At 50.2% G+C, this 27,411-nt stretch overlaps 1 protein-coding gene and 1 long non-coding RNA gene across 2 annotated transcripts in view; one reads left to right on the forward strand and one right to left on the reverse strand.

Annotated features, from left to right (window-relative positions):
- The window catches only part of CATSPERD (cation channel sperm associated auxiliary subunit delta), a 36,292-nt gene continuing 8,881 nt past the window's right edge, over positions 1-27,411 (reverse strand). The window contains exons 6-22 of the mRNA XM_069497071.1: positions 27,175-27,242; positions 25,208-25,321; positions 22,666-22,749; positions 21,207-21,357; positions 19,581-19,676; positions 17,062-17,144; positions 15,600-15,776; positions 12,455-12,568; positions 11,170-11,259; positions 10,282-10,340; positions 9,848-9,926; positions 7,335-7,387; positions 6,311-6,385; positions 4,454-4,582; positions 3,426-3,600; positions 1,443-1,600; positions 1-366 (exon numbers count right to left, since the gene is read on the reverse strand). Of these exons, the coding sequence (XP_069353172.1) occupies positions 54-366; positions 1,443-1,600; positions 3,426-3,600; positions 4,454-4,582; positions 6,311-6,385; positions 7,335-7,387; positions 9,848-9,926; positions 10,282-10,340; positions 11,170-11,259; positions 12,455-12,568; positions 15,600-15,776; positions 17,062-17,144; positions 19,581-19,676; positions 21,207-21,357; positions 22,666-22,749; positions 25,208-25,321; positions 27,175-27,242 (2,018 nt within the window). The 3' untranslated portion in view covers positions 1-53. The remainder of the gene's footprint in view (positions 367-1,442; positions 1,601-3,425; positions 3,601-4,453; positions 4,583-6,310; positions 6,386-7,334; positions 7,388-9,847; positions 9,927-10,281; positions 10,341-11,169; positions 11,260-12,454; positions 12,569-15,599; positions 15,777-17,061; positions 17,145-19,580; positions 19,677-21,206; positions 21,358-22,665; positions 22,750-25,207; positions 25,322-27,174; positions 27,243-27,411) is intronic.
- Positions 6,378-12,298, forward strand: LOC138401555 (uncharacterized). Its single transcript, XR_011236539.1, has 5 exons — positions 6,378-6,500; positions 7,361-7,418; positions 8,941-9,072; positions 9,609-9,690; positions 12,164-12,298. It is a non-coding gene; the product is annotated as an uncharacterized lncRNA (long non-coding RNA).

A 27,411-nucleotide genomic window follows, 5' to 3' on the forward strand; every position in this document is an offset into this window, starting at 1 on the left:
TTCACGACGTCATCGTTTATTTGAAGACAACGGCCCGGCCCAGGCTGACGGGTTCAGAGATTGGCGCTGGCTTCCCAGGGAGCGAGGCGGTTTCCCGGGGGCTTCCTTTTCTCCTCCGGTGCCAGCTTCGGGGATCTTGGCCAGTGGCACGTGCACAACCTTTTGCACCTCCAGCACAGCCCGGCCCCAAACCTCTTGATCCTGTGGCCCTTCTCGGTGTGCAGCACCTTGGGGACCATGTACGCCAGCCACACGGACAGCAGGATGCTGGCCACCAGCATCGCAATGGTGAGCCCAGGGGGCAGGATGAGCAGTGGGTAGGCCCCGTGCACGTAGATGCTGAAGGTGGTCTGCAGGTGACAGTAGCTGCGGGGGTGGACAGGAGAGGCCGTTGGGCGTGGCTTTGGGGGGCCCCCGCCTGTTGTCCCAGCAAAGGGATTCAGACCCACAGGAGGGAGACCCGGGCCTGGCAGCAGTGACTAGGCGCACCCAGTTCCCTTACATCCATGTCAACTTTGATCGGTTCTGAGTCTGCCGTCCTCTGTGTGTGTGTTGGCAGCTGTCACCAGGGTCCCCACCATGCTCAGTGTAAAGGTGGTGGTGGAAGGCGTGAACTGAACCCCTGGGGGACACTGCAGGGTGCCAGAGGGGTGAGGCTCACAGTCCCTCCCCTCTCTCCTCTGGACGTTCCCACCCCATTCGGTGCCGTGCCCCTGTGGCCATCCCAGAGCTGGTCCCTTAATCTGCGGCCATTAGGGAAGGCAGGGCCTCCAAGTGCTGTGGGTGGGGGGCTTTCATCCATCTAGAGGGGACAGGCGATGGCCGACAATGATTTCCTGCAGGGGTGAGAACATGGGGAAGGGTGCCATCCCGTGTCCCAACCCCCACAGGACACGTTGATCCACGTGGCCTGGCCAGCCGTGGCTTCAGAATCCTCTTGGCACCCGAGGCAGGTAAATATTTAACAGCCGGCCCGGCCCGGCCCGCAGAGGGGCAGGTGCAGAGCTTGCTGATCCCGTGGTGTAAACATTCCCACTGGGCTGATGTCAACGTGAAATCGGCTGCCTTGCAAAACTCCTGCGTATTTATTCGTCAGCTACTGCCTGCCACTTTGAGCCCCCTGTGGCCCACGGACATCAGCACAGCCTGGTCGTCGGGGGCAGGAGATGGGGGGGACTCTGGTCCACAAGGGCAGGGACGCGGCCGCTGGTCATCGCTGTCCCCCAGCACCCAGCATGGACTCTGCGATAAGTATTTATTTAACAAAGGAACAGATGTCCCCCGGAACTGAAAACATCACTCTTCTAGGGATGGTCTGAGCTGTTGGGGGAGCTTGGCCTTAGCCAGGGAAGTGGAGGGAGAAAAGTGTGTCCCCCGCACAGGTGTGACCTGCCCCAGTGTGACAGCTGTCCTCTGCTGTCGCGGAGGGACGGGCCCCTCACCTGTAGTACGGATCCACGATGGACAGGAAGAAGATGTAGATGCCGTTCCTTTGGTCAAAAATGATCGAGTTCTGTGTCCGGCCACCCAAGATCTGGTACTGGACCTCTGGCCACCGCAAGGGGGCGCTGTTTTCCGAGTCGTGGCAGCTCACATAGTTCTGGGGAGGAGGACAGAGCTGTGCCCACGGGCCCCGGGGGGGGGGGGGCGGGGAGGAGCTGGGGAGGGGCCCTGGCCCACCCCATTCTTCACCCGGCGCCCGAGGCGGGGGCCCAGGACCAGGTGTGGGCAGCCTCGTGACCCTGCCGAGGTGACTGTGGCTGCTCAGGCCCCACCCAGCGCGCCTGCTTTCCGCGTCCTGGGCTGTGCGGGCTGGAGGCTCGGTCCCTCTGCCGCCACGCTCAGCCAGGGTGTGAGTCAGGTGCGGCCAACAGCATGGGTTCTTCTTTGAGACAGTCTCGCCGTGTCGCCCAGGCTGGAGTCATAGCTCACTGCAGCCTCCAACTCCTGGGCTCAAGCCATCCTCCCGCCTCAGCCTCCCAAGTAGCTGGGACTACAGGCACGCACCACCGCGCCTGGCTCACAATTAAAAATTTTTAAATTCTTTGGAAAAAAAATAAAAGCTGGGGCGCACAAAGACCATGTGAAATAAAAAAGGAGGTGGAAGTTAGGCTCGTGGCTGTTTTGTGTGGGCATAGCCATATCTCCGCCTGATGGCTTTAGGCAGCTATATTCCACCCAATAACTGCTGAAAACGCAGGCTTGTGGCTCTCACTTGATGGAAAACCCTCGTGTTCTACAAAGTCACCCACTCCCCGGGGCTGACGGGAAAAAGACAAAAATTGGCACAGTGTCTTAAATGCACGCACGAGTGCAACTGTGAACGAGATGGCCAATAAGAATACGCACAATAGCACAGTGGGAAAATAATACAAAAACGATGACATACATGTGGCTTTCTCTTTTGAAAAATGATCAAAGAGGCACAACGTGGGCACACGACATCATGAACATGCTAAACGCCACAGAATCGCCTACTCCAAAAAATGGTTAATGGCGCGGTGTGGGAATTTCATCTCGGCTTAAAAAATAGTAAGGAAAAGTAAAACCAACAACAACCACCACCGCAACAAAATCAAGGATCAAACTCATTAGATGGAAGGGGGCATGAGGAAGGGCTAAGCAAACCCCGCCGAAAAAGTGAGCCCGAGAGTCTGCACCCGGCATGAGCGCCACCTGCTGGTGGCTTTGGCTCCTGCACCTGCAGTGTTGGCGCCCTTGGCGTGGGCAGGCTGCTTAGTTGGTACAAAACATTAAATGTGCCTGGGAAGGCGCACGTGTGGACGGAAGCGATTTCTTCCTTACACAGACATCACAGCCTTTTTTGTCAATTGCACGTGAACCAACTCGAATAACAGAAATGCTCTTCAGCCAGGCGCGGTGGCTCACACCTGTCATCCCAGCACTCTGGGAGGCCAAGGCGGGAGGATCGCTTGAGGTCAGGAGTTTGAGACCACCCTGAGCAAGAGCAAGACCCCATCTCTACCAAAATTTGAAAAAAATAGCTGAGTGTGGTGGTTGCCCCTGTAGTCCCAACTACTCGGGAGGCTGAGGCAGGAGGATCGCTTGAGCCCAGGAGTTGGAGGCTGCTGTGAGCTGTGATGACACCACGGTGCTCCAGCCTGGGCGACAGAGTGAGACCCTGTCTCCAAAAAAAAAAAAGAAAGAGAGAGAGAGAAACGCTCACTGGGCAGAGCAGGCCAGGAATGTCCATTGGTCCCTTATCTGCCCGTCATCGGCAAAGCGCCATGAACGTCGTGGGGACCACATTTACCCATCGTTCGGTCCGTTGGGCATCCCCCAGAGAACTTTGGTGTTATATATTCCCGCACTTGGCCCCATCGCTGTGCGGCGTCCTAGCGTGCTCTCCCGTCCCCCCAGTGGGCTCCTGATTCTTTCAGAAATAATTGAGGGGTCAACGCTACCTCTCTGTCCCAGAAGGGCCCTTCCGTCTCCTGGATGATGCTGGTCCAGTTCTGCGGCTGGGACACGCACCGCGCCTCCTTGGCCGTCAGGGAGTAGGAGTACGTGAACACCCCGCTCACCTCCCTCAGGACGTACTCAGCTTGGATCACCTCTTGGAAATGACCTTCTTTCCACCTAGGACACAGCACAGGGCATGGCCTCGGGGCTGGGGGTGGCGGTGGGGCGACCACAGCCACCCGGGAGCCTCGCAGAGCCGCAGAGCCGTTCTGGGGCTGGGAGGCGGTGGAGAGCGAAGCAAAGGACCCCCTGGCCTCAGTGCGTGGAGAGGTGGGGACAGAGCCGGGTGGATGGGTTGGGGGTGGCAGGCAGCGCTGGGTGTTTTCCACAGGGTGGAAACCAAAGTTCTCTCTGAGAAGGGGTCAAATGAGCAGAGCTGGGAGGAAACCGACATCATGCTTCGCAACCAAATAATATCACAAATACTAATAAATAAGCTAACAAGCAAATAAAGCCCTTCGTGCCTCCCCCCCCATTCCTGATGACGTCTGCAGATATTCAAAAGGTCTACATTTAGAGCTGTTAATTGAGTGTTTTTTAAAAAAAAACACATCATTTTTTGTTGATGCATATTCTATCTCCGTGCCACGAGCGATACAGCAGCGTGGACTGCGCTCTGCGACCCCGCCATGGGATTGTATTCGGAGACGGGCCCTCGACACATGGACGGCCACGTGAGTTGTATATAACTCAGGCTAGTTTTGAGCCCGGGGCTGGTCGGTGAACATCGTACTCGTTGATGTTCTTAGTGATAAAATTAACATCGACAATTTAATTCTACAAACATCGAGGATTGTGTTGCATATAACTCAGGCATAGAAAACAATAAAATATAACAAATTAGAAAGGATCATTTTGTTTTAATAAAACACTGTGGCCCCAGGGAAAAAAAATTTTTTTTTCTAGCGTGGCAGTCAATGTGTTAAAAAGGTAATGGTGGTTAAATGAGGTCACAGGGACAGGGACTCACAGCTCGACCACCGGCCTCCAGGGGGTGTCGTAGTAGACCAGGCGAGGACAGCCCAGCCGGTGGTAGGGGTAGTACACCACCAGGTCCTCCGTGGACGGTCGCCCCTGGAAACTGAGGTCATAGAATTCCCTTCGAGAGAACAGGAGGCAGAGATGGGGGTGGGGTGTGAGCTCCCGCCCAGACAGCCAGCCCTTTCACAGCCTCAGTTTCCCCTCTGCAAGTGGGGGTCCTTCTTCAGGGTGAGCAGAGGTGGCACCTGAGGATTCAGAACCAGGGTCCAAATGACATCAGAATCCCCTGTTGTGGTTAATTTTTAGGTGTCAACTGGGCTGGGCCACAATGCCCAGACGTTTTGGGCAAACATGATTGGGATGTTTCTGCAAAGGGTTTTGTTTTTGTTTTTGTTTTTTTGAGCAGAGTCTCACTCTGTTGCCCGAGCTAGAGTGCCATGGTGTCAGCCTAGCTCACAGCAACCTCAAACTCTTGGGCTCAAGTTATCCTCCTGCCTCAGCCTCCCAAGTAGCTGGGACTACAGACATGCGCCACCATGCCCGGCTAATTTTTTCTATATATGTTTAGTTGTCCATATAATTTCTTTCTATTTTTAGTAGAGACGGGGTCTCACTCTTGCTCAGGCTGGTCTCGAACTCCTGACCTCGAGCAATCCACCCGCCTCGGCCTCCCAGAGTGCTAGGATTACAGGCGTGAGCCACCTCGCCCGGCCTGTTTTTGTTTTCTTAAATGAGGTTAACATGGAACTCAATTGGTAGACTTCGAGTAAGGCCAGTTAGTGCCATAACGTGGGTAGATCTCAGCCAGTAAGTTGAAGGTCGGAACAGAACGAGGAGGTCCTGCCCGAACCACCCGGGGAGCAGGAAGGAATTCTACCAAGGAGACTGGAGCTGCAGCCCTTCCCCCGGTGCCAGCCAGCCTGCCGGCCAACCTCAAAGGTCTTGGATTTCCAGACCTGTATAGCTGCATGAGCCAATTCCTTATGATAAATTCTGCACCCCCTCCCCATTTATATAAATCCACACACAAATCCTGGTGGCTCTGTTTCTCTGACGAATCATTACTAATACACCTCCGCTGTGGTCTGAATGTCTGTGTCGCCCCCAAATTCATCTGTTGAAACCTAGTCCCCAGTGTGGGGAGGTGCTGGGGTCAGGAGGGTGGAGCCCTCATCAATGGGATTAATGTCCTTATAAAAGAGGCTTGGGCGGGGGAACTCCGTCACCCCCTCTGCCAAGCAAGGACACAGTGAGAAGGCGCCATCCGTCAAGCAGAGAGCAGGCCCCCGCCGGACCCCAAATCTGCCTTGAGCTTGGACTTCCCAGCCTCCGGAACTGTGAGCAATTGACTTCTGTTCTTTGTAAACCGCAGTCGAAGGGGTGTCGTTACAGTAGCGGGCGTGGACCGAGACAACCTCAGCAAGCCCAGAAGTACCAGTGTCGGCTCGGCTCTGGAAGGGTGGCTGACTCTTGGCATGTACTTGGGGTGGGCCGGGGCATGTGTTACAAAACACACCTCGGGGTGCACCAGTGTGGTGAGGGGCTCCCCCATGCCGGGTGCAAAGGGGGACCCTGTTCTGCTCCAAGGAGGACCTCGGAGCGCCCAGGCCCACCTGTCTTGGCTCAGATGTGCCGGTGGAAAGACCCCATGAGCTGGCTGCAGGCTTGGGGGTGTCACAAGGGTGGCATTTTGGCACCTGGCACGGTGGTACGTGCACAGATTCTCTCCTGGCCAGATATGAATTTTTTGAAAATTCCTAATTTGCCCTTGGTGTGTGTGGGGGGGGTCAAACGGTCACCACAGGTATCACAGCAGGGACGGGGTGGAGGGGACACCCTGGCTTACTTCTTGATGATGTAGGTGTAGTTGTCCTGAAGCACCGTGGGGTCCAGGACGCCCTTGGAACAGGCTGAGATTTTGCTGCAAACAGGAAAATGCGGCGAGACACTGCCTGGCCCCGTGAGGACCCAGACAGTCACGAACGGGACACGAAGTGGGGACACCCGCACTTGTCAAATGAGCAAAGAGTGAAACAGTGAGACACCCCAACACTGGCAGGGGCCGGGTGAGGCGGGAAATGGCCCTGACACATTGCCACCACGGTGTAGCTGGTCCGGCTATTTTTCTTAATTTACTTCCCAAATTGCGTTAAAATGTACATAACAAAAAATGTATCATCTTAACTATTTCTTTCCCAGACGGCTGCACCATTTACCCTCTCACCCATTTTTAAGTGCACAGCTCAGCGGCATCAAGCACATTCACAGGGTCGTGCAACCATCACCAGCCTCCCTCTCCAGAACCTTCTCGTCTTCCCACACTGACACTCTGTCCCCATGAAGCACTCACTCTCCGCCCCCTCCCCAGCCCCTGGCACCCACCGTCCTACTTCCTGTCTCTGCGGATCTGACGACTCCAGGGACCTCCTGTGAGTGGAACCACACAGGATGTGTCCTTCTGTGTCTGGCTTCTGACACGGAGCTCGATGTCCTCAAGGGTCATCCATGTTGTAGCCTGTGTCAGAATCTCCTTCCTTTTTATTTTTTATCTAGACTTCCACCAAGCCTGGCTAAATTTTAAAATTTTTTAGTAGAGACAGGGTCTTGCTCTGTTGCCCAGGCTGGTCTCAAACTCCTGGCCTCGAGTGATCCTCCCGCCTCGGCCTCCCAAGTCGCTGGGGTTACAGGCGTGAGCCACCGCGCCTGGGTAATTATTGAACTTCTCATTACAGAAATGTGACACGTGTGTAAAAGTAGACAGAATGATGTCGCGTCACCCCTCTTGAGCAATCGTCACCTTGTGGCCAATCTTGCCCCATCCACACCCTCCCCCAGGTCTCCCCACCCCACCCCAATATCGACACACTTACTTCTGAACGACGATCTTTTTTTCCAGGTCACAGCCGACTGAAATGAGCGTGGACTGCAGAGATGAGACAGAGACGTGGACCCAAGTCAGTGAGGGCCACTCAGAGCCCAGACACAGCGAACACCTACACGGGGAGAGGTCTGACATGCACGGGAGGGGGTTGACAGCCGTGTGGGGTCTGGATCCCGACGCGGTGACCCAGAGGGCTGGGATCCGTGACAGCCACAGCTGGCCCCACGGAACATCAGCCCTGAGAGCCTGCCCCGGCTGTGGGGCACGGCCACTTTCCCCGCATCACCCAGCTACCCTTAGTGGCTTCTCGGGGACCACAGATAATCTGTAAGACCCTAGCACAATGCCTGGCGCATGGAAGGCATGGGAGAAAAATGAATGAATGAATGGAATAAATAAACAAAATGGGAAAAAAAGATGGATTTGGGGTAAGCCCTGACTTAGGGACATGCTTCTCAAACTGGGGTGTGCGGCACCCTCAGAGCTATACAATAAAGTCTAAAGGCCCAAGGACCAGGGGACTTTTGGCATTTGAAAATTTGGAAGCAGCCGGGATGTCCTTCGGAGGGTAAATGGACAAACAAACGGTGCTACATCCAGACAGAATGATAGTATTTGCCCCTAAAAAGAAACAAGCTATTGCTGGGCATGGTCCCAGCCACTTGGGAGGCCAAGGTGGGAGGATGGCTTGAGCCCAGGAGTTTGAGACCAGCCTGGGCAACATAGCAAGACCCCGTCACTAAAAAAAAAAAAATTAAAAAATTAAATTAAATTAATAAAAGAAATGAACTCTCAGGCTGTGGAAAGACATGGAAGAACCTTACATGCATGTTGCTAAGTGAAAGAAGCCAGTGTGGAAAGGCTACATACTATATGATTCCAGCTATAGAACATTCTGGAAAAGGCAAAACTATGGAAACGGTAAAACCATCAGGGGTTGGGGGAGGGAGAGAGGAACAGGTAGAGCACAGGGGACTTTTAGGGCAGTGAAACTTCTCTGTATGGTCCTATAATGGTGGGTTCATGTCACTGCACATTTGCCCGAGCCCATAGAACGCACGGCACCAAGCGTGCGCCGTAATGTCGACTGGATTCTTGGTGACAATGACACATCCATGCAGGTTCATCGATTATAACAAATGCCCCGCTCTGTGGGGGACGCTGACAGTGGGGGAGGCTGTGCGTGTGTGTTGGGGAGGAGTAGAGAGGGTATCTCAGGACTTTCTGTGCTTTCTGTTCAATTTTGCGGTGAACTTAAATTGCTCTACAATATGAAGTTTCTTTCAAAACAAAACAAAATGTTCCTCTTCATGACAATCATTTCTGTGTCTGCACGTCTTACCACACCCGATTAAAACCAACTCTGGTGCACCTGAACACAGCCACATCCGCCCTCCTCACTGCCCACCCAGGGCTCCAAGCAGGCGGTTGCCATTCCCTGGGATTAGGGCCATCTGCTCTTTCCAGGACTGCTCACGCGGGCCCTCCCTCCCCGGGCCCCATCTGATCCGGGAGCACAGGGCCCCGTTCCACTGCCCCTGTCCTCCCACCCTCTGCTGGAGCTCCCAGCGCCCTGAAAGCCCCCTTTGCTGTAGGAGGTGGAGCTCGGAGGCTGAAGAGTGGGCTCTGGAGGACGCAGACCGTCTGGAAGGGCAACTGAAGCTCTCTCTGCCTCAGTGACTCCCTCTGCAAAACGGGGAGGATTGCAGCACCCACTTTGAGCGTAGGTAAGTGGGCTCTTGCATGGAAAGAAGCGCCCAGAACAGCACCTGGTATGTAGTGAGCGCTGAGCTCATGAGAGTGGCTGCTGGCCCCTTTACTGTTATTTTTTAAGTGTACATCACCACTGTCTAGTTCCAGAACGTTCCATCACCCCAAAAGGAAGCCCCATCCCTATTAGCAGTCGCTCCCCATCCCCTCCCCCAGCCCCTGGTGACCACGAATCCATGTCCCATCTCTGTGGATCTGCCTGTTCTGGACATTTCATAGAAACAGAGTCTCACACTGTGTGTCCTTCTGTGTCTGGCGTCTCTCACTGAGCACGATGTCCTCAAGGTCCATCCACGCTGTGGCCTGTGTCAGAGCCTCGTCCCTTGTCATGGCTGAGTGATAGTCCAGTGTGTGGATGGACCACATTGTGTATGTCCACCCATCTGTTGATGGACACTTGGGTTGTTTCTGCTTTTTAGCTATTGTGAATATTGTGGCTATGAACATTCATGTACGACTTTGTGCAGCTGTGATGTTTTTGATTCTCTTGGAGCATCTAGAAGTGCCATTACCTGAGTTGCCCAGATGTAGTTCGGGGGATGACCAACAAGGAACAGGCACCTGCTCCAAGGACGGTGAGTGGTGAGGGGGAAGCCCTTGGGGACGGTGAAGGGGGAGGGGACAGTGACCCCGGGTGACTGAGATAGGATCGCCCCCATTGCCAGGTCCTGAGCAAGGGCTCAGCCAGCCCCTCGGGGCCTGCTTCCATGACTCTTAAGGTTTGCAGCCTACCAGTGGCTTGATATCCACGCATGACATTTCCTTATTGGCTATGTCCACAGTTAATGTAGATACGGTGGCTCGTCGTAGGCTGCAAGGCAATGGAAGCCTGTGTTACTAGAGACAGCACTGCAGTAAAAAACATGGTGGAGTCATTCATGCACCCATCCATCCATCCAACTATCCACCCACCCCCTCCTCCATCCATCCACCCACCCATCCACCCACTCATCCTTTATCCATCCACCCACCCATCCATCCGTCCACTCATCGTTCTTTGTGTAGTGGTTTTGAGGGACTGCCATTTGTAAAGAGTTTGCAATCGTCTTGCGGTGCCGTCCTGGAGGTAGGTGGGGGTCCAGTGTTGCCTGGCTTCTCCCTGCTCCTCCCAAGCGAGCCCCCATGGACAGCCCGAGAACCCTGTCTCCGTCCTGGTGACGACGTACCTGGACGTGAAGTTGGGGTCCGTCCTGCCCCAGTGCTGCTGCTGCTTCAAGTAAATTTCCTATGGGACCGAGAGTGGAAACCCCAGCTGCCGCAGTGTCCCCCGCGGCATCCCCCAAATCAGGATGGTGGGAGAGACGGGGCGTCAAAGTGGGACGGTGAGGGCAGGAGCCCGGAAGCCATCCAGGCCCCTTTGCTCTAATGCCACTGCCTGTGAGAGGCTTCCAGAAGCCCACAGAAATGACGGCCCCAAGCTAGGGGCTCCTGTTCCCCACCCTCCTGCATCTGCACCGGGGACCCCAGTGAGGTGTGACATCATTTTCCCCTCGTATGGAGGTATCATGTGATGAGGGCTGATCAAAAGGGTTTGGCGTGACCGGCTCCCACCTGGTCGCACCCCTGTCCTGTGGACACCGCCCGATGCCTTCCTGGGCTCTGGGGTCAAGGCCTGAGCAGAACCTGAGGGGTCTGCTTGTCCCCACAGATCCCCGAGATCCATGCTTGGCCAAGCCCCTGGCACCACTCAATCTTTTTGGTTTTTTCTTTTAGCAACCACCCCTCCCTCTGCAATCCTGATGCCTCAGTTTACCCAGCTGGCTCAGCTCTCTAGCCCTCCCCTGGGCTGGGCTGGGTTCCCCATCACGTCATCTGAGCCTTCCCTGTGTGACACCTCCATGAAGTCATGTGTGTAGGTGACGGCTGCCCACCCATCTCCCCCTGGGTGGAGGGCAGGGGCTGCGTCCCCTCCACCAAATTCCTCACACCTTACTCTGATGTGTGCAAGGAAGGGACAGAGGAAGGAGGGTCCCCACAAGGGCCACTCCTAAGGCACTGTCAAGGCCGCCTCCCTTGATCTCGCTGCGGTGGGGTCTGGTGGGGGCGTGGCTCACCAGTAGGTACAGGATGGTCCCGTCCAGGGTGTTGCCATTCTCCGACATGGAGGCCTGCAGCCCCAGGGAGTGCGGGTTGCTCACCATCACCTGGGGGTGGGGGAAGACAAGCATGTTCGCTACAGAGCTGGCGGGCACAACAGGGTGACCCAGGACACCTTCAGATGGAAACCCGAGCTTGCTCTGCAAATGCAGCTGCTGGTTCAGTCCCTTCTGTGGCCCCACCTCATCCACCCACGCAGAGGCAGACAGTGAGAAGGGAGGCCTGGGTTAGAGCCTGAGCCCAGGAGTTCAAGACCAGACTGGGCAACATAGCAAGACCCCATCACTACAAAAAATTTATGAGTTGGGTGTGGTGGTGAATGCCTGTAGTCCCAGCTACTCAGGAGCCTGAGGCAGGAGGATCACTTGGGTGGAGTTGGAGGCTGCAGTGAGCTATGATGGCGCCATTGCACTCCAGACTGGGTGACAGAGTGAGACCCCATCTCAAAAAATCCATCAATTAATTAAATTAAAAGTAAAAATTAAAACAATTTTAAAATATGTCTAACCTGATGAATGTGATCACGTAGCTCAGAACACTTACATTAGGTAGTTGAATAAAATCATCTAACCCAAACCTACTGTGATTTTTTTTTAAGATACAGTCTCACTCTTGTCACCCAGGCTGGAGTGCGGTGCAGCGATCAGAGCTCACAGCAGCCTTGAACTTGAGCCTGGGCTCAAGTGATCCTCCCGCCTCAGCCTCCCAAAGTTCTAGGATTACAGGCATGAGCCACCGCGCCTGGCCCCAAAGCCTATTTTATACTAAAGTGTTGAAGAAGGCCTTGTGTAGCTGATTGAATACTGCACTGAAAGTGAAAACCAGAACGGTGGGGTGGGTGTGGGCCCTACTAAACGAGTATCGCTTTTGCACCATCATTAAGTCAAAAAATCGTGGAACTGCCTGTGCTCACGACCAAGAGTCTTGGCTTAGACGCTTCTTGGATTGTAGACCCCGGGAACAGCCTCCCGCTGGATGCAGCAAGGCTGTGTGAGTCTTAGGACTCTCAGCTGCAAGTGACGGAAGCCAACTCTGCCCGAGTTAAGAAGAAAAGGAATTTCTGGGGCTGCACCAGAGGAGGACAGGTGGGCAGGCAGGTGGGTCGGTGGGTAGACAGCCACCATCCCGCCACGCCCAGACACACAGGGGCTGGTTGTGGAGAAAGACCCAGAGAGATACATTCCCCTGAGCCAAGGGTGCGGTGGGATGCCGGGTGTCGGAACCACCAGGTGACACACTTACCAGCGGGATCGGGGACGTGCCCAGCCTGGTTATGAGAGTCGCAGAAAACTCCAGCTTGCTGTGCATATCGATGGTGTACATTTTGTCTACAAAGTTTCCATCTAGATATTCTATCTGGTTAGGAAGGCAAAATAAATTATAAATAAATAATAAAATAAAAGAGTAAGATAAAGCCCCTGTTCCCAAAACGAAAGGACAGGTAGGTGGGAATCCAGCCAGTGGCTCATTGGAGCAGCAGCCCAGACTTCTACTTGTGCCACTGTCTTCCCTGCCGGGCTCTGCGCAATCCCAGCCCCTCCCCTCTTTCCAGAAGTATTCCCCGACCCTGACTTCTACAGTAATTCTTTCCTTGTGTGTTTTCTTTCTTTCTCTCTCTCTTTTTTTCTTTCTATCTTTTTTCTTCCCTCCCTCCCTCCCTCCCTTCCTTCCTCTTTCTTTCTTTCTTTCTCTCTCTCTTTCTCTCTTTCTTTTTTTTTTTTTTCCCTCCCTCTCTCCCTTTCTTTCTTCCTTTGAGGCAGGGTCTCATTCTGTTGCCCTGGATATAGTGCAGTGGCCTCATCACAGCTCACTGCATCTTCCAACTCCTGGGCTCAAGCCTCCTGAGTAGTTGAGACTACAGGTACACGCCACCAAGCCCAGCTAATTTTTAAATTTCTTTCGTAGAACACTGTATTGCCCAGGCTGGCCTGGAACTCCTGGCCTCAAGCGATCCTTCCACCTTGGTCTCCCAAAGTGCTGGGATTACAGGTGTGAGCCACTCAGCCCAGACTCTAGGTTATTTATTTTTGTTGCTCAAAGTGTTTTGGCTTTCATCTGTGGATTTTTGTTATGCTACGTAATTGTTCCGCCTTTTTTAGTTTTTTAATTTGTTAAAATTTTTAAAATTTTTTTCAAAACTATGCTGCCTGCCTTCCTCCGAACAGTGTTAAGTGTCCAGATATTTGCTTAAAAGGTCTTCCTGTTGCTTTTTTTTTCTGTTTCGTCTGCTCGTGCCAGAGGCCAGCAATTCCCAAACAGGTAATTTTAGCCATGGGAAAAATGTCATGGACATTTTATTTATGGCAAGTGAAGAAAATAAGCAAACAAAATGATGATCATTTATTAATGACTGTCATCTCATCAAAGGATATTTCAATAAATCAATACAGTCAGCATTTAGCATAGTTCTTATTTTTTTCTCATTTCACTGACTGCCACTGGTCCAAAGGCTGTTTGAAAACAGACACTCTAAAATCTTTTTTTTGTGATTTTTCTGTGACCCTTCAGAGGGGAAGGGACCCCATGAAGATGTGAAAATGGAGGTCATCTGAGCTCTTCCAAGCGCAATGCTGGACTTATCTTTGATGGGGCGAATTCGGGAGCATTTGGAAAATGAGATAAAGTTGCTGGACAGAGCAGGCTCAGAAATAGCATTTCCTGTGCCTTTCACTCTGTGATTTGCCAGGGACTGGGGGAGATGGATTCCAGAGGATGCTGGAGAAGACATTGTACTGTCTCTGCCCAGCAGCCTGTCCCCTTTCCTGGCAGTATCCCAGGTGTCTTTGGGAATCCACTCCTTGCCTGTCCTTGCTCAGTTCGTGGGCCATGGAACCCCTCCGACTCCTAGCTCCAGGAGTGCTCTGATGGGCCCGCCCCCAGCCATGTGATTGGTCCAGACATGGGCGCGTCAGCCTCTCTGAGCCAATGAGATGGAGGAGACGTTGCTGGGACTTCTCTTGCCTTCCATAGGGCAGATCGTCATGGCTCTTATCTCTTTCTCGGGACGTGGAGGTGTAGGATGCCCTGGTTACAGTGTTGGCGGAAGCTCACTGCCATCTTGTGGGAGTCTGGAGCCTTCCAGAGGCATCTGGATGGAACTTCAGGAGGAAGCCCAGAACACCACGGGATGCAGGACAGGGAGATGGAGAGAAACTGGGCTCTGTGGTGGCATGATTGGAGGTACTCGATCAAGCCCTACTGTAAGGCTGGTGGCGGGCACCCCTCCCCTCCCTAATGAAAAAAAGAAAAGGCCCAGGAGACCTGCCGAGAACAATGCCTGCTGGGCCCAGCTGAGTTAAAAGAATAAGCACACCTGATGGTTACCATGACAAGGGTCTCGGCTCCTGGAGTCCGTCAAGGTTCCTGGAGTCCACCCATACCACCAGCCCCTCCTACTTCTCCACACCTGCCCTAAAACTGCAACGGAAAATTCCTTGCTCTCCCCGCCATAAATCTTTCTGCCAAGGAAGCTCCCACCCCCAGCCCTAAAAACATATATAAACCCACTCAAACTTCTGGGGGGGGGGGCGACTTCTCAGGTGTGTGTGTCTCTCTCTCTCCCGGGACCTGGGAACCTCGCCCGGGTCCCTCTCTCTTGGGACTCGTTACCCCTACCCAGAGCGCTCTAATAAGGCCTCTTTACTTATCCCTTTCAACTCTGCTCATCTTTCTTTCTCTGGCGCCAGCCACTCCAAAACAACCTTACACCCACCTGAAGCCTGATCCCCTTTTGACTTTTTGTCTGCAATGGCCTTTTGGGTTGAAGCCCATCTGGTCTGGATTTTCTGTTACTTATTTGTAAAACAATGAATCTAAATGGATACATACAGATCTCCTTCTTTCTATAATTTTTCCCCTCTCTAATTAGTTAGCTTGGCAGTGTCAGGGCTGATCCCCATGGCTTGGTCACGTCAAATCTCCCTCTCTAGAGATGCCTGCAGGTAAGTTACTGGAGAACCCTAAAGGCTCACTGGCCAACATGGAAAGGGGAATAGACAAGAGTTACCATGTCATTTACTTTACACACTTCTGAACTGTTTGCATGTATATTTTTGTGGGTTTGTTGACTTCTTTGTCATGAGGAGCATGTATTAATAACAAAGGAAGAGTAATATATGTTTCTTTTTGAAAATAAGGACATGAAGTCATTCAAGATGAGGATACCAATCTTTGGGGCTAGGGTGGCTTAGACCGCTAAATAGGAGTGCGAGATTTAGTTGTTTATCTGAAATTCAAATGGAACTTGGGCATCCTATATTTTATCTGGCAACCCCCTTTGGCGTTTTCTTGTGTGGTTGCTGGCTCCAGAGGCCCAACACTGTGTCTTTTGGGTTTGTCTTTTTTAAAAAGACTAACCCCATCCATCTAAATACTTATGATCACATACTTTGCACTTGTCAACTTGGAGTTGGGGATCCATCAGTAGCTTCTGAATATTCAAGAGACATTTCTGGAAATCGAAAGCTTGAGAAGCCGGGTCAGGAAGTGGGGTCAGGATCTCAAGCATCCCTGGATTCAGGAACATCATGGCTGCCCCTGGGGACCAGATCGGTTGGTCTGCAAACTAAGACAAAGATGATTTCTGAGACCCAATCATTCTAATTCTTTTCTGATCATTTTTGTTTTTTTTGAGGCAGAGTCTTGCTCTGTTGAGGTAGCTCACAGCAACCTCAAACTCCTGGGCTCAAGCAATCCAACTGTCTCAGCCTCCCGAGTAGCTGGGACTACAGGAGTGCACTACCATGCCCGGATAATTTTTTCTATTTTTAGTAGAGATGGTGTCTTGCTCTTGCTGAGGCTGGTCTCAAACTCCTGCCCTCAAGTGATCCTCCTGCCTTGGCCTCCCAGAGTGCTAGGATCACAGGCATGAGCCACCGTGCTTGGCCAAGAAATAATTCTTTACTTATTCACAGGTCATGGAGGGTTAGACAAGAGCTATGGAACCTCTCCCCAGAAAACACACTGGCCATGAGAATGTCAGGGTGAAGGGTTCAAAGAGATGGTCATTAATATGTTAACAGTGAATAGCTATGTCAGAGGTCAGCAAACCATGGCCTGTGGGCCAAATTGGGCCCACCACCTCTTTTTATAATATTTAAATAAAGTTTTATTGGAACACAGCCACATCCATTTATTTATACATTGTCTGTGGCTGCTTCTGCAGAGTTGAGTAGTTGAAACAGACATCACGAATTGGAAAATAGATGGTTTCCAAAGAGATGGTTCTTGTGTTTGTGCCCCATACCCAAATCATCCATCCTAGTCCACTGTCAGGCAACTTTTGGGAATTCTAGGGATTGTAGATCTAGCAAGAAAAACACTAAGTAGGAGTGCCTACACCTGGGGGGACTGTTCTGGCTCAGCCACTCATGAGTTATGTCACCTTGAGTGAGAAAGAAACTGGAGCCTCAGTTTCCTCACTTGTAAAAGGTGGATATTATCTCCTTTACAGGGTTATTGTGAGGGTGGAGATGTAATTAGATGGGCACAGTGTACAAGATAACATGAGATAACCCCAGTGTCACCCCTTGGTGTCTCTGTGACCCCAAACAAATGACTTACTTAGGTCTCTGTACCTCAGTTCTCCCATCTTTCAAATGGGGACTCTATTAATATAAAGATCTACTTCCTAAGACGATGGTCAAAGTTAAATGATGTTACGCACAGAAGGCACTTAGACCAGCACCTACCATATTGTAAGTGTTCTGTAAGTTTTAGCTACATCATTTTTATTATTTTACAAGTGAGAGTGATTTCTAGCCCTCAGAAAAAAAAAGCGTCAGAAGTTCAAGAATGAGGCCATTATTCCTTACCAACCACGTAATAACCCCATTTTGATTTTTACCTACTTTGATTATAGAGCTTGACAGGAGTCTCAGACTGCCATAATATAAACGATCCTCCTTGGTTAAAACCGCCAGTTCATTTTCATCTAGGAAACACAAAACAAGACAAAACAGAACTCAGATTGATGGTGGTTTCCATGGACAAATAAAAAAATCATTCTCAAAATTTTTATACCAAGTCATGTTACGTTAAATAAGTAGGAAACCACTGGCCCAAGGCTGTGTGTGTTGGAGTCTGTATGTAAAGAACTATTATACAACCTCACTTAGTATGGAAACAAACCAAAACCTAACTACGGAGTATATTTTTTGTGATAGAAGTCAAGTCTCAGCCAATCACAGACAACCAACTGATCAGACCGTGTCCAAGTACCGTCAATTCCTAGATGTAACCAGTTAAGCTCTTTCTGTATCTTACATCCATGTTCAGCCAATGAACGCTCACTGCCCGCACTGCAGACCGGAGCTCTCTGAACCTCTTTCGGTTTTGAGTGCTGCCCTATTCATGAATTGTCCTTTGCTCACATAAATTCTGCCAAATTGAATGTGTTTAAAGTTTTTAACAGAAATGAAAAGATTTATTTTATGCCTGTGGTCTTTAGAAATATCACTGTTTATTTTCTGCCTCTGCTAGTCCTCAGTTTCTCACGCACTTGACTTTCCCCCTGAATCAAAAATAGCATTACTGCTATTTTCCAGTTATACTCATAGAGTTCATGTGGAAGTCAAATGATATGAAAAAGTATAAAGAGTTAAAGTTTTTAAATAAAATGACCCTAAATTGAGCCAGCAAACGTGTTTTATAAAGGACCAGATGGTACATAGTTTCCAATTTGTGATGCTTTTTCTCCTACTCAACTCTGCGGAAGCAGCTGCAGACAGTGTTTAAACAAATGGATGTGGCAGTGTTCCGATAAAACTTTATTCAAATAACAAGTGGTGGGCCAGATTTGGCCCATGGGCTGTGGTTTGCTGACCTCTGACATAGGTATTCACTGTTAACATATTAACAGACACCCTTTCTGGCAGTTGTATATTTGTGAGGTCATATTATGGAAACTCTTCAAGGTGCTTTATAACTTAATATTTTTCTTTCCTTTCCTTTCTGTGACTGTAATTGGCTGATCGGTGTTCTGGTCCCCAGGTGAACTATAATTTGATTAATGAGTCCTCCACTGAAGGACACTGAGGTTGTTGCCATCGTTTTGCAGATAAAAAGTTCCAACAGATCTAGGACACCACCAAAATTTTAGGAAAGGGCGTGGCAATAGCCAATGTGTATTTTTGTTCTTTTAAAAACGACAGTCAAGGAAGTTTTCAGAAAAGCGAGGCTTAGGATGGACCTTCTACCGGATGAGAAAAGTGGAGGTGTGTTTGCAGATTCAAGACAGAACTATGTTGACTTAAGGTTTCTCAATCTCAGCTCTGTTGACACTTGGGGCTGGATGGTTCTTTGTGGTGGGGACCGTCCTTCACGTTGTAAGATGTTGAGCAGCATCCCTTGTCCCTACCCATCTGATACTAGTAGCATCCCCCAGTCATGCAGTTGTGACGACCAGAAATGTCCCCAGACATTGCCAAGGGTCCCCAGGTTGAGGACCACTGGGTTAGCTGGAGAGAAGGGATCCCAGATGACAGTGGTGGCCTGTAGGATGAGACCTCAGTGCCATCCTCTGCAGTGTGGACTTTATTCTTTAGAAAATAAGGACCCATTGAAGATTCTAGGATGAGAAGTGGTGTGTACTCACTGGTTTAAAAAAAAAGTAGGGAGAGAAAGAAAACCCACAGAATGGGAGAAAATATTTGCAAATCATATATCCGATAAGAGACTTGTATCCAGAATGTATAAAGAACTCTGACATCTCAATAAAGGTGTCACAAAACACAAAGGAAGAGAGTGACTGATCTGGTTAACCTGGGCCTGGCAGAGGAAGAGACTGCCATCTGAAACAGCAATTTGGAAACTTCTAGTAAGCAAGGAAAGACAATGAGCATGGGTTGTTCACGATCAAATTTCCCCTTTTCATGAGGACATTGGATTATATTGGTTATATTGGATCAGGGCCCACACCCTCACGAATTCATTTTAATTCAATTACCTCTGTAATCAAACAAGAACATGACTGCTAAGAGGAAGGAAGGAAGGGAGGGAGGGAAGGAGGGAGGAAGGGGGAGGAGGAGGGGGAAAGGTGGAGGAGGGGAGGGGAAAAGAAAAGAAAAGAAAAGAAAGAAAGGAAGAAAAGAAAAAAAGAAAAGAACTAGTTCAGTCAGAAAATGAAATCTTGTTCTAAGCCACGCCTAGTCTGTGGCACTTTCCTATGGCAGCCCTGGCAAACTGGTACCTGATGGATAACCCATGTCATCATTAACAGGCACAAGCTTTATGCCCTGGGTCCTTCTTAAACGTGTAACAATCAGGTTTTGTTTTTGTGTTTTGGCTGGGTTGGATCTGGTAGGTCAACGGTTACTTGGCCAGGTATGGATATTTCTAGAAAGCTACCGGAGTTGGGTTGTACACGCACTGAAAGCGATGGTGTGGATGGTGATGTTGGCTCGTGAGACGGAACGGTGCAAGATCTGCTCTCCTCTCTTCACTGGGATGGAGTCGACGAGCTGGCCTAGGAGATAACAGGGGAGACGTGTGACGACCACGTGCATCTCACAAAAGGGGGTCTCAACCGCCGAGACCCCGGCCCACACCCGCCACCACTGGTTCCTTGTTGTTCCTGCAACTTTTGAGCAGTTCCCTCTTCAAAGGATAAAAAAGAATCAAAGAAAATACAGGGCCGAGATGCAATTTTGTAAAACACGATGGGAATATGCTCAGGTTTAAGAAAATGCGAGTCCTGTTACTTTCCTTGGGAACACAGCTCTGAGGAATGGCCGTTGAGTATATGAGAGAGATTCTTTTTTTGTCGACTGTAGGGCTTGACCATGACTGAATGCCTTTATTCAGTTATTCACTCATTCATTCATTCATTTATTGAGATAGGGTCTCGCTCTGTCACCCAGGCTGGACTGCAGTGGTGTCATCATAGCTCATTGCAGCCTCGAACTTCTGGCCTCAATTGATCCTCCTGCCTCAGTCTCCCAGAGTGCTGGGACTACAGGCATGTGCCACTGCGCCCAGCCAGGATGCCTTTTAATATGGGTAACAAGTATAAGAAATGAAAGAAAGCTTTCTGTTTGTAATGGGCCCCCAAAATGCGTCGGCCAGCCTTGAGCCCTTTTCCTCCAGTAAGGGGCAACAGCCATGTCCCCAGACCATCCTGCCCCTTAGAAGATGGCTCAGGGTGCCTAGCACTGGGGGATGGGTGGGCTGGGATGGCAGGTGCTGTTGTGGCCATACCTGTGCCCAGGGCTCCCTGACACCATGTTCCTGCCTAGAGAGCTGCTTTTTAAAATTTTATTTTATTTTAATTTTTGAGACAGAGTCTCGCTCTACTGCTCTGAGTAGAGTGCAGTGGCATCATCGTAGCTCACTGCAACCTCAAACTCCTGGGCTCAAGTGATCCTCCTGCCTTGGCCTCCTGAGTAGCTGGGACTGTAGGCGTGCACCACCATGCCGGCTAATTTTCCTATTTTTAGTAGACGGGGTCTTACTTTTGCTCATGCTGGTCTCCAGCTCCTGGCCTCAAATGATCCTCCAGCCTCGGCCCCCCAGAGTGCTGGGATTCCAGGCATGAGCCACCTCGCCCGGCCCAGAGAGCTGCTTTTTGTTCCTCTCTTTACACCCTCCATCAAGGTGAGGGTACCACGGTGGCAGATGCCCTGGCAAAGCCAGCTGAGGGGCCATCTCCTGATTTTTCTTCCCCAGGGGAGGTTTACTCATTTGGGACGCTCAGAGTCTCCGTCCTAGACGCTCAGCATTCATGTGGGGGGCCCTGATGGGGGCCTCCAAACAGGATCTTAGGTTCCTGGACCAAAGATCTGGACCCTCAGCCCTAGGAGTCTGGCGGATTTCAGAACCTGTCTATGTGGCTCTAAACGTCCTGCAACGCAGGAAGTAGGGAAGATGCGATGAAGTCAGCAAAGTGAGAGGCACACTCAAGTCACAGGAGAGAAAAACTAAAGGTATAGTCAAGGGTGTCCAGGCTGTCCCCACCCCACCTGGCGGAGGCCACCCCACCCTGGACCTCTCCGCTCACCTGAGTTGTGGGAATACAACAGGCTCTTATCAGACCAGAGGATCAGAAGGCCTCTGTGGCCTGGGATGACGAGGACGTCAAGTGTCTCGTTGTAGTCAAAGGCCAGCCCCAAACTCCGGTTGAGGGGGTGGTGTGAGTACTTGAACGTGCCCTGGAAGGAAAAGCCAGCTAAATCCGCCAAGTCGGTGCCTCCGTGGCAACAGCACCCTGCGGATCAACGCGGATTACCATTCGCACTTTCTCCAAACCTGATTATTCATTCAGTCCAGGGTTCTCAATGTGGGGCCATTCTGCCCCCCAGGAGAGACCAGGCAGTGTCTGGAGATATCTGTGCTTGTCACAAGGAAGGGGAGCTCCTGGCATGGAGCGGGTGGAGGCCAGGGACGCTGCTCAGCACCTGCCGTGGCCAGGACGGCCCTCCCAGCAAAGTGCTTTATACTTGCACCTGTCATGGGGACCATCGTATGGTAATTGCTGTTTTGTCAGGTCGGTCTCTCCTGTCAGAACGGGTGCTTCCTGATAGGGGATCCCCCCGGAACTTAGGAGCTGTGCACCCCTTTCACAATTTTTGTACTACCTGGGTACTGACTGTACCTAATCTTTTTTGGACTTAAGATTTTTTCCTTCAACTTCAGTTTACATGGACTGAATTGTCTTCTCAACTTAAGTCTTATCCTAAATGATATCTGTGAAATCACAGGTTCAATGGACTAATTTTTTGGATACTCATTAAAAGATTTGTTAAAAAAATGTTTGACATGAGGGATTTAAAATGATCTTATATACTGTCAGTGATATATGCACCAGATTTGTATTTTATCCACAGTGCTGAGCAACTGGTAGATACCACGTAAATAATGCTGAATGCATGCCTGATGGACAGATGAATGGGGTGGGTGGGTGAGTAGAAGGATGTGTGGATGAACGGGTAGACGGACGGGTGGGTGGATGGAGGGACGGACAAATAGGTGAGCTGATGAATGAGTAGTTAGGTGGATGGATAAATGGATGGATAAGTGAATGAAAAGCTAGGTGGATTTCAGATATGAAAAGCTAAGTGAGTGAGTTTTAACAAAAACCTAGCCTTGAGACTGGGTGAGGTGGCTGTAATCCCAACATTTTGGGAGGCCAAGGCAGGAGGATCATTTGAGGCCAGGAGTTCAAGAACAGCTTGGGCAACAAAGTGAGACCCCATCTCTAAAAAACTTTTTAAAAAATTAGCTGGGTGTGGTGGTGGTGCCTGTGGTCCCAGCTACTCAGGAGGCTGAGGCAGGAGGATCACTTGAGCCCAGGAGTTGGAGTCTGCAGTGAGCTATGATGACTCCACTGCACTCCAGCCCGGGCAACAGAATGAGACCCTGTCTCAAAAAAAATTTTTTTTTTTAATTGAAAAAAAAAAAAAATCCTGGTTTTGGGCAAAGGTCGTGTAAGTAGTTCATCCCATTGCTAAGTCACTTACTTTCTGTCTGTCGATGATAAGCAGTCCGATCTGGGATAAGCCGTAAAAATGGAAGATTCCACCCAAAGACCCGACTAAGTCTGCCTATGAAACAAATAGAAAACACTGCACACAAATCAGTCTTATAAATGTGTGTTTAACTGTAAATTTGACTCCAGATTATCTCCTAAGCTAAAATGAAGGAAAGTCTTTTTTTTTTTTTTTTTTTTGAGACACAGTCTCGCTCTGTTGCCCGGGCTAGAGTGAGTGCCGTGGCGTCAGCCTAGCTCACAGCAACCTCAAACTCCTGAGCTCAAGCGATCCTACTGCCTCAGCCTCCTGAGTAGCTGAGACTACAGGCATGTGCCACCATGCCCAGCTAATTTTTTCTATATATATTTTAGTTGGCCAGATAATTTCTTTCTATTTTTAGTAGAGACGGGGTCTCGCTCTTGCTCAGGCTGGTCTCGAACTCCTGACCTCGAGCGATCCACCCGCCTCGGCCTCCCAGAGTGCTGGGATTACAGGTGTGAGCCACCGCGCCCAGCCGAAAGTCTTTTTTTTTTTTTTTTTGATAAAATCCTCTCTGTGGAAATACAGCAGTTAGGGTAGAAATTTGAATGAATGAATTTATTTTGGGTGTTTGGAGGAAGTGACATGACCCAGGCTACTAGAAGCCCACCTGGATGTTTCATTGCTGCCTGGATTTTTCGTGCCCAATTGCTGGGTAGGTGGCCAAGTGTCCGGGGGTCAGGCTGGTGGATGCTGATGACCATGACCTTTTGGAAGTATAAACTCTTACCTGGATGTCAACCCCAGGATGTCACCTCGTCCTTTAAAACCCAAAAGAAAACTGGCCCGAGGCCCCATCCCAAAGAGTGGGAACCTCGTGCAGTGTTGCCGGTGGGGATTGTGGTCACAGCCACAGAAACCTGCTTGTGCTGAGTGAAATTAACCAGAGGCAGCAACGGGACTTGGTGATCATTGGAATGTCGGGGGAGGACTGGGGAGAGCCAGGAATGACTGCTAGACGTCTGGTGACCAAGCTGGGTGACGGGGACATTCCGTCCCACACACTTCCCATTAGGGCCAGGGGACAGTAGAGAAGGTGGAGAAAGAAGAGAACCCGATGCCAGAGGCTGGGGGTGGGGTTAAGAGTGAAGACGGGGCAGAGGTTAGCTCTAGAAAAGAAGAGACTCTTCTCAGCTAGGGACAGTGAGACAGATTGTCACAGCAGCTCTCTTACATGACAGATGCGAGAGAGAAAGAGAGATATCTTATTTAAGCCTCTGTTATCTAGGGGCTTTTCTGTTATGTCCAGTCAACACAGGTGTCTAGACAGCACGGTGACCGGTATGTCGCCTCCCTGCCAGCCACCCCAACTCCTTCCCGGTTGGCAGAATCCCCAGGAGGGTCTTCATCCCAGGGGATGAATCAGACTCGGGGATCTCAGCCCCCTGGCCACTGCCTGGGATTGGGTGACCTGTGATACAGCTCTGGCTAACAGGATGCAAGGGCCAGTTTTCTGGAAAAGTCTTCTTGGATGAAGTTTTTGACCAAGGCATAGGAATCCAGGAGAAGAATAAACATAACTGTCAGCAATAATAGTGGTTGCTTGGCCGGGCGCGGTGGCTCACACCTATAATCCCAGCACTCTGGGAGGCCGAGGCGGGCGGGTGGTTTGAGTTCAGGAGTTCAAGACCAGCCTGAGCAACAGCGAGACCCCCGTCTCTACTAAAAAAAATAGAAAGAAATTAGCTGGACAACTAAAAATGTATATAGAAAAAATTAGCCAGGCATGGTGGCACATGCCTGTAGTCCCAGCTACTCGGGAGGCTGAGGCAGGAGGATCGCTTGAGCCCAGGAGTTTGAGGTTGCTGTGAGCTAGGCTGACGCCACGGCACTCTAGCCCGGGCAACAGAGTGAGACTCTGCCTCAAAACAAAACAGTAGTGGTTGCTGCTCTCGTCCTGGCTTTTGGAGCCCTGAGCCCAGGTATTCCCTGAGTTGACCTTGATCTACCTTTCCCTTTTATTTTTAAAGAGATGGGATCTCGCTCTGTCACCCAGGCTGGAGTGCAGTGCCACAATCATAGCTCACTGCAGCCTCCAACTCCTGGGCTCAAGTGATCCTCCCGCCTCGGCCTCCCAAAGTGCTGGTGTGAGCCACCCCACGTCGCCAAATTCCAGTTCTTAATAAATTGCCCAGTCTCAGGTATTTTGCGATAGCAGCACACGTGGACCAAGACAGTTACATTCTGAGGTTCCAGGTGGACATCAATTTTTAGGGGACACAAGTGACCCACTACAGCTCTCTCATCTGTGTAATGGGCATGCTGATGGTACCTGTGGGCACTAATATTTAGGTGTGCGTGTGGCTATGCGTCATAAGTTAATGTGCAGCCTTTATTGGGCACCAGCTTTTAATTGGCACTCCTTACACGGTGTCAGGATTTTACCTGACATAAAACCTTAAACGGGGAAAACCTCTGCTCACCCACGGACAGCTAATTATTACAATCACATGGTACATGTATTTTTATTTTCTTACCAAATTTAACATACCTGTCCTACATAGGTATACTTCTTGAATCTGCGTCCCCCAGTGGTTGACTTATATATATGGGCCTGAGATACCGGTTCTCCATGCAAATATGCGAAAATTGAGAAACTCATACGCTGGAACACACACACACAAAAAATAATTTTTTTTAAAAGAAGAAAGATGCCAGTAATTACATTCCTGGGCATTTATCTCAGAGAAATGAAAACGTACATCCACACAGAAACTTGTATAGGAGATTTGTTTCTTCTAGCTCAAATCAAATCTGGAAACAACCAAACAGTAGTATATCCATACCATAGACCATGTTATATCCATACCATAGAATATTACTCAGCAATATTTATGTATTTCTTTTCTTTTTTTTCCTTAGAGATGGGGTCTTGCTCTTGCTCAGCCTGGTCTCAAACTCCTGGGCTCAAGCGATCCTCCTTCTTCAGCCTCCTGAGTAGCTGGGACCCTAGGTGTGTACCACTATGCCTGGCTAATTCCCTCCCTCCCTTCCTTCCTTTCCATGGGGTCTCGTTATTTTCCCCAGGCTGGTCTCCAACTCCCAGTCTCACCCAGCCTATATAGCATTCTTGAAAAGATACAATTATAAAGATGGAGCCGGGCATGGTGGCGCACACCTGTAATCCCATACTTTGGGAGGCCAAGGTGGGAGGATGACTTGAGCTCAACAGTTGGAGACCAGCCTGAGCAGCACAGCAAGACTCCATCTCTACAAAAAATAGAAAAATTAGCCAGGTGTGGTGGCACCTGTAGCCCAGCTACTCTGGGCTGAGGCCAGAGGATCAGGATTTCGAGGTTGCAGTGAGTTATTATCACGCCACTGCCCTTATGCCTGGGCAAGAAAGCGAGACTCTGCCTCTAAAAATAGAAAAGAAAAATACTAGAGATGGAGAACAGAGTAGTGGATTAGGGACAGGTTTGTGGCAGGGAGGTTGGGTGTGGCTGTAAAGGAAGAGCATGAGGAACAGCTTTGTGGAGATGGAACAGTTTCGTATCTTGATGGCAGTTGTGGTTACGGCATAAAGTGACACGGAACTTGAAACGCACATTCTCTGTATGTCAACTCCCTGGTTTTGCTGTCGGACTATGGCTATGTAAGATATGACTTCTGGGGGGACATCAGTGGAGGGCATCCCATATGCCCTATTATTTTCGTAACTTCCTGCAGAGTCTATAATTATTTTGAAATAACAAGTTAAACAGAAAAAGACGATACAGTTGACCTTGAACAACGTGGGTTTAAACTACCTGCACCCTCCTGGTAAGGCTTCCAGGCTGTAGTAGGCTATAAGTAGTTAAGTTTTGGGGGAGTCAAAAGTTACACGCATATTTTTTTACTAGGCAGGGGTTGATGCCCCTAACCCCTGCGTTGTTCAAGAGTCACGTATAGATGGGTACATTCATGGTGTGTCCGTTGGTTGATCTGAAAATACCTCTGAAACTCCTTCCACCTCCCAGGCCCTCTTCTGAGCTCCGGAGGAATAACACTGCCCGAGCCCACCATAATCTGAGTCGCAGGGGTTCTGCTATCCTTATTTCTTTTTTTTTTTTTTTTTTTAATTGAGACAGAGTCTCACTTTGTTGCCCAGGCTAGAGTGAGTGCCGTGGCGTCAGCCTAGCTCACAGCAACCTCAGACTCCTCGGCTTAAGCGATCCTACTGCCTCAGCCTCCTGAGTAGCTGGGACTACAGGCATGCGCCACTATGCCCGGCTAATTTTTTCTGTATAGATTTTTAGTTGTCCATATAATTTCTTTCTACTTTTAGTAGAGACGGGGTCTCGCTTTTGCTCAGGCTGGTCTCGAACTCCTGACCTCGAGCGATCCACCCACCTCGGCCTCCCAGAGAGCTAGGATTACAGGCGTGAGCCACTGTGCCTGGCCTGCTATCCTTATTTCTATTCATAATTTCTGTGTTCAGAGTAAAACAAAAAGTGAAAGTGCAAAAAATGGACTTACCACACAAAAGGTATTGCCAACGTAACAACAATGATCACCAGAAATGTGAGAAACAGGGTGTCGTATACCTGGAAGGAAAAGAGAATTTTAAAATATACATGAGTTCCCTGAAGTTCATAGAGAAAAGTTTAGAGCGGGATTTCTCAACCTCAACGCTATTTTTTTTTTAAGAGACATGGTCTTGCTCAGGCTGGTCTCGAACTCCTGACCTCAAGGGATCCTCCCGCCTCGGCCTCC

The sequence above is a fragment of the Eulemur rufifrons genome, chromosome 2 (assembly GCF_041146395.1).
Source record: "Eulemur rufifrons isolate Redbay chromosome 2, OSU_ERuf_1, whole genome shotgun sequence".
Lineage (NCBI taxonomy): Eukaryota > Metazoa > Chordata > Mammalia > Primates > Lemuridae > Eulemur > Eulemur rufifrons.